The 11340-nt window shown below is 42.3% G+C and overlaps 3 protein-coding genes across 3 annotated transcripts in view; 2 read left to right on the forward strand and 1 right to left on the reverse strand.

Moving 5' to 3' along the window:
• LOC146969940 (tripartite motif-containing protein 16-like) overlaps positions 1 to 6364 on the forward strand; it is an 8221-nt gene extending 1857 nt beyond the window's left edge. Inside the window, exon 2 of the mRNA XM_085804576.1 lies at positions 6348 to 6364. Coding sequence (XP_085660702.1) covers positions 6348 to 6364 — 17 coding nt within the window. The remainder of the gene's footprint in view (positions 1 to 6347) is intronic.
• Positions 1 to 11340, reverse strand: part of LOC146969927 (tripartite motif-containing protein 16-like) — a 279242-nt gene that overhangs the window by 137229 nt on the left and 130673 nt on the right. The window lies entirely within an intron of this gene.
• LOC146969941 (tripartite motif-containing protein 16-like) lies at positions 6760 to 10134 on the forward strand. The gene has a single exon (XM_085805452.1). The coding sequence runs from the start codon at positions 6763 to 6765 to the stop codon at positions 8419 to 8421; it is 1659 nt and encodes a 552-aa protein (XP_085661578.1). The 5' UTR covers positions 6760 to 6762; the 3' UTR covers positions 8422 to 10134.

The raw sequence follows: 11340 nt of genomic DNA on the forward strand, positions 1-11340 counted from the left end.
CTCAAATAGTCAAAGATCATTGAAGGTGCAGATGGTTAAAATCTGTATTTTAGTTCATCACTTTCTTTCGTCTCCATGTTTGTTGCTAAAAGCTCATTGCTGTTGTGTCTCTGTCTCTTGTCATCTCACATGTTGTTGTTGTTATTCAAATCCATTCATTAATAAGGTCTATGAGCTTTACTGTAATCAGTGTAAATAGGCTACCATGATAGTAGGGGTGTAACGGTATATGTATTCGTCCCGTGCCGTCACGGTACGGGGGTCACGGTTCGGTGCACACAGTCACACGACGAATACGTCTGAATGAATATAAAAAATAAAAAATAAAAAATAAAAAGTCGAGTCCTCACTCGAATCCAGGTGGCGGTAATGAGCCTCGAAGCTGCCTGCAGCCGTCATAAAAGACGAAGAAGAGAAGTGATGAGAGAGTGAAGTTAGAGGAGGAGAGCTGTCTGCTTCATTCATGTCACTGTGGCTTCTCAATGAAACAACCGGCGGCGGCGGCTCGCGACCATAATACATCCATGCTCGCGACTGGTCCACCGGACAAAGTCCGTCGGCGATGTTTCACGGATGCGCGGTGAGTCGCTAGAAACGCATCAAACACGTAGCGCATGTTCAACCCGGTGTCACATGTCAATCACTGGTGCAAGGAAAAAGACAAGTTGTGTGCAACAACTTATCCCGCAGCTTTTAAGCCTCTTGACATGAACACAGACAGGTGAGGAGAAAAGGAGACCGCACACTATTATAATCAGACACATTTTGTCTGATGAAGGGCTGACGCCCGAAACGTGTGAGTGACATTAAACTGTCACTGGAGCTTTTAAAGCAGATAACAGCGGCACGGCCGTTTCGGCTAATGCTGTGTTCAAGGCAGGCTTTTGAAACCGTAAGTTACAGCTTCAAGTCACAACTACGACTTGGTAGCGTTCCAGGTAACCCGTAGCTCGTGTTTTTACCGTCCTGTTGTCTGTGAAAGTTCCCTATAACGGCCACTCGTAACTTCCGACCCGTGAACTCGTACCAGATCGAACTGGTATGACTTCACAGGAAGGAAAAACACAAAGTACGAGTTTCCTTGAACGCACCATGAGTTAGCAGCCCCCGCCCTTGTCAGGCATCAATTGGTCCTCGTGCTACGTCACCACATTCACGCGCATCCCTTGGCTGCACACACAGCCCTTCATGCCGTTCTCTCCCCTCATTGGATAACACTTGTATCCCACAAGGAAAATTTTCTCCTCGGCTTACAGCAGAGCAGAGTGACGGAGAGACTCGTGTTTAGGCTGAAATACTTCATATAAGTGATTGCTGACGGAAAATAGGACTATTTAGGACTTATATTAACAAAAACATTCCACTGATATCTGCTTTAACTAGTGTGCGGTCTCCTTTTTTCCTTACCTGTGTCTTTCTTGGTGGTCCAGCACCTAGTCTTCAGTTTTTTGGGGGATGTGCGTGTAGCTGCCTCTGTTTTATGAACACAGGCAGGACCAGAAACATCACCAAAGTAACTGCTAGTCTAATTTAACTGTGTAAACCAACATTGATGTCAGTTTATTGTTTTGTTTTTTTAATAATATTTTTTAATAATAATAATAATTTAATAATTCGAATAATAGTTGCCAGTTGTCAAGTGCACGTTTTTTTCCCTCTATAATGAATGAATGGCATTATAACACTCCTAATGCACTTGTTTTATTTTGTATTCTTTTTTCTTTTAACTTTTATAACACAAGACAGATTTTAGTTTTACATTCAATTAGTGTCTGTTGTACCGAAACCGTACCGAACCGTGACCCCTGAACCGAGGTACGTACCGAACCGTGACTTTTGTGTACCGTTACACCCCTACATGATAGTAATCAATGAGGAGATGATTGATTGACTTGTGTTCATGAAATTAAGAGTCATTGAACGGAATTTACTGATCAGTGTGTAAACAACTGAAGCTTCACATCATCAATAAAACTGTTTTAATTAAAGAATAAATCAAATCTTTTCTTGTGTCTTTGTTCCAGGATATGATTTAAAGCTGATGTAGAAATGTGAAACAATTGTGAAAGGCTTTCCTCCTAAAACAGCAGAAATACAGATTAAAGGGATAGTTCACACAAAATTAAAATTCTCATTTTCTACTCATCCTCATGTCAACTAAGGGTTGGGAGAAGTTTCAGAGTCATCCGTGCCTTCTTGGAGTTACGGGGGGGGGGGGGGTCCACGCAGCACTGCATTGCCATATGACGGTAGCGAACGGGGCTCACTTTTCTTCATCCAAAAAGACACACCAAAAAACATCCAATTACCTCCATACTGCTCGTCTGCAGTGAAATGAGACACTGGGAGCTTCCGCTACAAACAAGCTTAAAATATAGACTTATTTAATTTTTTTCGGAACAATTTCTCATGTCGGGGCTTCAATACAAGAGGGACATTGCAGACGAGCAGTATGGAGGTATTTGGATGTTTTTTGGTGTGTCTTTTTGGACGAAGAAAAGTGAGCCCCATGTAGAGGCTATACTCCTCACCCCAGTTCGAGTCCCGCGTCGGGCAGCCCTTTCCTGCGTGTCATTCCCCCTCTCTCTGCCTCCCCCTTTCCTACCTACCTCCACTATGGTTGAAGTGGCCAAAAGTGAGCCCCCCGCCCGTAACTCCAAAAAGGCAAGGATGACTCTGAAACTTCTCCCAACCCTTTGTCGACATGAGGGTGAGTAGAAAATGAGTGAAATTTGAATTTAAACACTGTAAATAAATATCTCTGTGCAATTGAAGAACAAACGGTGAGAGATCAAATATTAGTAACTCGGACTCTTTGATAACTGCTGACAGGTCCTGAGTAGAGAGTCTGACTGATGTTGTTACTGGGAGCTGGAGAGGGTCGATGTTCAGGAGCAGCTGCTTTCAATGACTGTAGGAAAACATGAATTTTGAATAAATGTACATTTGTCTACAAGGACAAGTGGTGGACCAGAGATAGTTAATAAACTTTATTTGTATAGCACCTTTCAAAACACAGTTACAAAGTGCTTTACAGATCAAATAAAAGTAACACCGTTGTTGGGGCAGTGTTTAGCTCAGTTGGTAGAGCACCCGCCCCATGTGTTAAGGCTGTAGTCCTCGCTGCAGGCAGCCCCGGTTCGAATCCTGTGTCGAGCGGCCTTATCCTGCGTGTCATTCCCCCTATCTCTGCCTCCCCATTTCCTGTCTCTCTCAACTGTCCTATCAAATAAAGGCATGAAAAGCCAGAACATACCTCATGGGATGACCTTTGGCAGACAGACCCACTCCATATCAGGTTCCTGGTCCAGGTGGTCTGCGTCGTCCTTCCCAGCTCATCCAACCTGCACTACTGGGGCTTGTTGATACACCAGCATGCGCCTTTTACCAGAGAAAAGATATCCTTTAACATATCCCGAGCTGCTACCCAAAAGCTCTGGGTGAAGGCCGGTACTGCTGGCAGCATCTCTGGGTACTCGACAACCGCAGAGAGTATCTGTAGTGACATCACTTCCTGTCGAAGGGCCAAAATCCTCGAATAAGTAAATCATCTTCATCAATGCCAGAGAGAAGCAAACAATAACTTCCACAGCAGCAGCAGGACTGCTCAGCATCACATAGAACTGGCAGCTGACAGCGGACTTGGGCAGGCAGCTTAACTCTTTCGCGACCACACTAATTCCTCAGCACATCCGCTCAGGACCACATGTTTTTGGCTATTTGTTTACCTTTTTCTCACGTCGAACCGAACTCTCCTACATCACCTAGAAACAAACTGTTTTCACGTGATTGAAGAGTGACTTTCCAACGTGCTCCTCGAAAAAACGGCGAGTTTTTCCGCCGTTTCGTTCGTGAGTACGAAGTAGAAGAAGAGAGCTGGGTTTCTCCAAAAACGGAGCTCCCGCTCTAGTTTCAGAGAAAAACGCACTTTTGTGTCAAGTGGCAATCTGCTCATTTTACCGGTACTCTGCAGTGTGGTATGTCTCCCAAATCATTTCTACGGCTAAATAAATATATTTGTAGGCATATCTGGGGGGTGTGGCAGCCTGGAGAGCAGCGGTGCAGCGGTGTGGGTCTCTGGCCGCAGCGCAGCAGCTCCGGGACACTGCTGTGTGACTGGCCGGCGATGAGTGCTCTGGGGCGGGGGCGGCCAGTCACAGCCCCCGCTGCAGAGCGCCCACTCTGCTGCACAGCGCTGTGAAAACAGCAGTGATAACGTGCTTTCAGATCCGAGTCTCCAAACCAGAAACGTTTGTAACAGCACCGGTAAAAGTCGCCACATTTGTCGTCGGTCGCTTTTGTCAAAAGAGGGTTTGGAAAGTCGCCAGATTCAGCGAGAAAGTCGCAACACTGTAGCCGACAGCCGCACAGCGCTGCAGGCTGCCCCCAGAGCAGCATTCAAGGAGAACGATTACTCAAACAAAACCAAGATCACACAGTTTATAAAAAACATTATGTTTTGATTTTAGTTTAAAACAGTTTTACATATCAGAGGACTACCATATTCACACACAGGGTACCTCAGAGTGTCTATTATCGTAATCTGTAAAAAAAACGGTTTTGACGAGTTTACTCGTCAAAGGTCGCGAAAGAGTTAAGTTCCTCCAATACATCATGAAAACCACCCAGACCTGACATCACCGTGGTCTCAGACTCCACAAAGAAAACATTATTATGCTGGATGTTGTGGTGACTAAGGGAGAGCGTATGGAGGAGACATCTGAAAGGAAGAGGGAACAATTTGAGGGCCTTGTCAGTGACTGTTACAATCAAGGCTGGAAGACAATGTACTCACCTGTGGAAGTAGGGTGCAGAGGTTTTGCAGGACAGCCCCTCTGCAGAGGTTACACTGCACTCGGCATCACAGATGAGAGGAAGAGAAGAGCCATTTGTAACACTGCTGAGGCTGCAGAGAAAGCCTCTTAATGGCTCTGGATCAGGAAAGTGGATCAGTGGGAGAGTGCTGCTTGGACACAAGATAAGACTAGAATAACCTTAGCTGGGTCGCCTGAGAGAGTGTGTCTAATGTTCAAAACACCTGAAACACCCAATGACCTCAGGTAGATCACTGATGATGTTCCCTAGCTTAGCATCAGAAGATGTGTCATTGTAAAATGATTGTTCTTTTTCACCACAAAAAATATCAGAATCAGAATCAGAAGGAACTGGTCGAACCGCAAAAAACACACAAAAAGAGAAAAAGTACAAGAGAGCGACACACCGAGGCGGCCATCCGCGGCGCCATCTATGATCAAAAAATCAAAAAATATTCAAAAAATATTGAGTGGCTGAACATGTTTCTGAACCAGGAAATGAAACACCTTTATATCCTGGGTCCATTTTTCTGTTCGAATGGTTTCCTGTTTTCAGATAAAGGATGAATTCTGGGTTAAGTTTGATTTCAAGATAACCCAACGTGATTTCAAAGTAACATCATATCATACTTCACTAATATTAAGTCAATTACACTTCAATGTACCATATTTATTGATAAAACCTTTCAGAGGACACAGCGGTACAGTGGTTTGCGCTGTCTGGGTTCTGGGTTTTATCCCGGGTCCATGCTAAGTTGATTGGCCACTTTAAATAGCCAGTTGGGGTCTATATGGGCCCTGTGATAGACTGACATCCTGTCAAGGCGTTACAGTATTTTCTAATGATTTGTTGTAGTGAGTCTGATATCAAGTCATTTGACCTAAAAATCTGTGTTTTCTATTCAGTTCAAACCTTTAAACACTGATCAGAGTGAATTATTTCTAGACTGAACCAACTTTTGTAAGATTTATTGCCAAATTTTCTTTTTCTGGCTGCATGGACAGATAATTTATTTTGTGTTATGACAGTTTCTCCTTAAACTCAGTGTCATTTTCTTATTACTAAATCATTTTTGCAGTGTAATGACTCATTTACAGGTGAACTACAGCAAGGGTCACTTCTGTGTTTTTATATGGGGCCACAGGACAAAAGTGTTTTGACCCAGCAAGTTAATCTTTAATAATATATTGTTTCCTATCAGCTGATTAGATTCTGTATGTCCTCTCTGACTGTTCCATTGATCTCATGTAAATGTGAAGCAGCTGAGTTCAACACAGCAGTTCATCATCCTCAGTGGAGGACAGAGGACCAGTGTCTCTGTACTGTATGAAGACAGAAGCTCTGGAGGAATTTCCTCCTGGAGACGTGTTGCAGTAAACGTACAATTGGAGGTTTGAAAGAAGTGACACAAGTTCACGTGATCCAAGACCATGCTGACGGTGCAGTTTAACAACTAGATGACTTCCTTATATTAAGTAGATGATTTCCTTTCAGTATATGACAGATGAACCACATTGTTGGTTTGGTCTCAGGTTGTCTCCAGGCCTAAGGAATCAGATGAGAAGTATGTACAGTACAGTAAAATACAGTATGTAGCAATTTCTTTAATCTTCTTTAAAACTCCATGAACTTTACTTGAAACACTGAGAAGCATGAATAGACTGCTGCTGTGAGCTGCTCCAAGTTCAACTGTTGTAACTGGGTCATAATTTTAACTGAGTTGTAAATAAGAGATAACAAACCCTGCCTGTCACAGTGTCGTATCAAGGTCCACACTGTCAACACCTGTCCTTGTTCTTTATCCTCCCATATATATAAATATGAGGGCATATAAATATGAGGACAGAGACAACATGTTGTGAAATGCAAGAGTTGATGAGTCTCACTCACTGCAGCAGGTGAAGCAGCAGAGATCAGTCTTCCTTCGAAAAACTCTCAGGAGGTGAAATGGCGCAGAAAGGAGTTCATCTGGACCAGGAGACCTTCTCTTGTTCCATCTGTCTGGATCTACTGAATGATCCAGTGACTATTCCCTGTGGACACAGCTACTGCTTCAACTGTATTAAAACCCACTGGGATGGAGAGGATGGGAGGAAAATCCACAGCTGTCCTCAGTGTAGGAAGAACTTCATACCAAGACCTGACCTGGTGAAAAGCACCATGTTAGCAGATTTAGTGGAGGAGCTGAAGAAGACTGGACTCCAAGCTGCTCCTGCTGATCACTGCTATGCTGGACCTGAAGATGTGGCCTGTGATGTCTGCACTGGGAGGAAACTCAAAGCTGTCAAGTCCTGTCTGCAATGTTTGGCCTCCTATTGTGAGAATCATCTCCAACCTCATTTTCAATCACCTACTTTTAAAAAGCACAAGCTGGTGGAGCCCTCCAAGAAGCTCCAGGAGAACATCTGCTCCCGCCATGATGAGGTATTGAAGATGTTCTGTCGCACTGATAAGAACTGTATTTGTGTTGTCTGCCTTCTGGATGAACATAAAGGCCACGACACAGTCTCAGCTGCAGCAGAAAGGACTGAGAGGCAGAGAGAGCTGGAGCTGAGTCGACATAAGATCCAACAGAGAATCCAGGACACAGAGAAAGATGTGAAGATGCTTCAACAGGAGGTGGAGGCCATCAATGGCTCTGCTGATAAAGCAGTGGAGGACAGTGAGAAGATCTTCACTCAGCTGATCCGTCTCATGGAGAAAAGAAGCTCTGAGCTGAAGCAGCAGATCAGATCTCAGCAGGAAACTCAAGTGAGTGGAGTCAAAGAGCTTCAGAAGAAGCTGGAGCAGGAGATCACTGAGCTGAAGAGGAAAGACGCTGAGCTGAAGCTGCTGTCACACACAGAGGATCACACCCAGTTTCTACACAACTACCCCTCACTGTCAGCACTCAGTCCATCTACACACTCATCCAGCATCAATATCCGTCCTCTCAGACACTTTGAGGATGTGACAGCAGCTGTGTCAGAGCTCAGAGATCAACTACAGGACCTTCTGAGAGACACATGGACAAACATCTCACTGACAGTGACTGAAGTGGATGTTTTACTGTCACCACCAGAGCCCAGGACCAGAGCTGACTTCTTAAGATATTCACAGGAAATCACAATGGATCCAAATACAGCAGACAAACAACTGTTATTATCTGAGGGAAAAAGAAAAATGACACGAGGTAAAAATCAGTCTTATTCTAGTCACCCAGAAAGATTCACTAATTATTGTCAGGTCCTGAGTAGAGAGAGTCTGACTGAACGTTGTTACTGGGAGGTGGAGTGGAGAGGAGGAGGGGTTTTTGTAGCAGTTGCATACAAGAATATCAGCAGAGCAGGAAGAGAAAGTTCGTTTCGACGAAATGACAAATCATGGGCGTTAGATTGTGATAACAGTTTCACATTTTGGTTCAACAACATCGAGACTCCAGTCTCAGGTCCTCAGTCCTCCAGAGTAGGAGTGTACCTGGATCACAGTGCAGGTATTCTGTCCTTCTACAGCGTCTCTGAAACCATGATTCTCCTCCACAGAGTCCAGACCACGTTCACTCAGCCTCTACATGCTGGAGTTTGGGTTGGTCCTGGAGCCACAGCAGTGTTGTGTAAACTTAAATAAACAAATATCGAAGGTGAAGTTGGTTAAAATTTGTATTTTGGTTAGTCACTTACTTTCGTCTCCATCAGGCATGAAAAGGGGTCAGGGGTGAAACGAAAAAGGTGAGAAGTAAGAAACTTTTGATTATTTCATTTTTAAAAGCATCAATCTGGTGCATTTTGAGAGAAAAATCAAGACAGAATGAATGTATAATAAACTATCTATCTATACATGGTCACATTACGCTATATAAGAAATGAGACTGACAACTTCTCTCATGAAATGGTAAAGGTAAAGGTAAAGGTAAAGGTAAAGGAAGCAAGCTTTAATTCTTCTCGTGATATATTACCTGTAGCTAGCATTAAGCCTATGTCAACAGAGCTCCTGGGTAAGTTAGAAAAAATATTGAAATTATTGAAACCATTACTCACCAAATTCAGGCAATTAACGTTAGCTATATTCCACATTCCAAATCGGCGCGGCATCTTCTTTTCAGCTTCCAAATGCTTTGGTCTGCACGAGTGAACTGCTTGTACACTTAATTAACCAATCAGGTAGCAGCATTCCCCTACCTTCTCAGAGAAAAAAGTGGTGATGCGAGGCCCTTCGCGCTAATATTTCCATGCTCTTGCGCTTGTAAAGTGAATGTTTTTATCAAATTCAAGGCTCCCTTCAGGCACGCACACTGGTCTGGTATACTGTCTGGTATACCTCCAAGACACTTTACTGAGCTTATTACATCTGGCGCCATCATCTGGTCAAAATTTAAAACCTTTGAGGATGTTCCTGCAGTTTGAGAGCTGTGTTGTTTATATAATTTAACCAACTTGGACAATGGGAAAGCATTTTGAAAGATCTGCGCATATACCAAACAGAAAGTTGCTAAGACACATAACGCTTGCTGACACTGAAATCTTTTCATTTAGCATGCAAATACAATTGTTCCAAGGGCAATGTTTCCCCAATATATTATTTTTCTATGCTGACTGTAAATGTGTACATTTGTTTACAGAAATAATTGCTCTGTTCAACTACTTACAATTCTCATGTTTATACTCGTGCAAATATTTTCAATCCTTAAACTACTCTTTGGGAATCATACTTATGGAAAACTGGGGTCTTGAAACTATTTCAACTTTAAAATGTAAATGATTACCTGTTCACACAAATATACAAAAACTCCTTATATGGAGCACTGAGTTTTAAGCCCTACAGGTTAAATGGGAGTGCTTTCAAAAATAGATCAGAAAAACGAACTCAGATCAGCATTTGTGACCCTGCTCTTTACAATAACACCTGTTGTTTCAAGTGCAAACTACACATTGTTTCACATACCTCAGATAGGTTGTTCAGCATATTGGGGATCTTGGCTCAGTTCCTCTGACTCTGCCCGATACCCAGACTGACTCCATGATGTTAAGACCAGGCCTTACACCATCTGCATCAGGATGCCTGGGTCTTCTCTTCTCTGAAGATGGTTCTTCATGGACCTGGGTATAGACATGGTGAAGAGCTAAATATTCAAAGTGTCTGACCAAAGTGTACAAGAATGTATGTTGTAAAAATACCAACCACACCATTTCTCTTTATCATATTGTGATGTTTCAACCATTTGGGGATATTTTTTGTTACTGTATGTGATGTGTGTCTATAGTGGGTCTATTTACCTGCAGTTGATTTGCACGCTGATGGCTTGAAATGTTTGCCTGGAAAAGTGGTGGAGAAGCTGAGTGACTATAATGCCATAAAAAGTGACAAAATAAAGTTGTACAAAAAAAAGAAAGTATTTTGGCCATGTACAAATGTGCTCACCGAAAAAAAATCAGTATAAATTCAAATGTTCTTAATAATATTTTTTGAAGGTTTACAATGTTTCCTCTTACCATTAATTAACCGTTTCTGTCAGAACTACATTTTTCAGCCATCATACACACAAGTATTACTTAGCATATCAACTGTCAGAGCGAATGCATAGGTTCACTTGAGCGTAGGAATACATACAGTATCCAACGGAAACAACTGGTTAGCAGCAAGATAAAGTAAAAATATAATTATGGACTCCAGTTCTGGTGCTAGCTTTTTTCTGTGGGTATTTCTAATTTAAAAAATATATATATATATTTCCACCGCTTTGTTTTCCCGTAAATTAGCTTTTCACCTATAAGCACTCACTGGAAGGATTATATATCCTTCCTGGCCAGGGATCCCACAGGAGAACCTCTGTAATCCAATCATGCGTGGAAGAAGAGGGAGGGATGGAGTCTGAAATCAGCTTATGCAGTAGTATATATCATGTGCTTCATCACTTGTTTGTTTGCAAATCCTCTATCATCATAACCAGTCTTGTCCTGTGTGAAGACGCTGCCATCTTGTGGCTCTTGACTTTCATTAGGACCAGCTGACACCTGAGGCATAGCTCTCTCCTGCCCACCTGGTTTCCCCTTTTTTAAATATAGTGCAATTTATGACAAGATACAGCCTATGATACTTTATGTTTCGTAAACAAATGTAGTTCAGATTATTATATCCATATACAGTACTGTAGTATTAAAATAGATCTATAACATTTAGAAGTTACACTGTCCTCTATAAAATTAAGTGGCACAATTCTGCTGTAGGCACCAGAGCTTAAAAACACCTTAAGGTATTTTAACAGTTTATTTTTCCAAAGACTTTTTTAAAATACACTTAAAACCTCTCTGTGTAAAAGTCTTAATTTTCTTCTTATATATCGACATGTGAAAAGATGCAATACTAATCATTTAAAAATGCTTTATTCTTTTAACTGACCATAATTTTACATTCAGTAGATTAGCCGTCGATTTCTGTACTATGTTGAGTTCGAGGGCTGATCATTTTTACCGCATGTTGTAAAGATGAACACACCCTGTCTCTTAGAAAGTGCATAGTAGTAAAACCCGGAAAACCTTCCCTCTCTTC

The sequence above is a fragment of the Trachurus japonicus genome, chromosome 17 (assembly GCF_045865225.1).
Source record: "Trachurus japonicus isolate A0001 chromosome 17, Traja_1.0".
NCBI lineage: Eukaryota > Metazoa > Chordata > Actinopteri > Carangiformes > Carangidae > Trachurus > Trachurus japonicus.

Coding starts and splice junctions, on each gene's coding strand:
- LOC146969941 (XM_085805452.1), top strand. CDS start 6,763: ATGGCGCAGAAAGGAGTTCATCTGGACCAGGAGACCTTCTCTTGTTCC.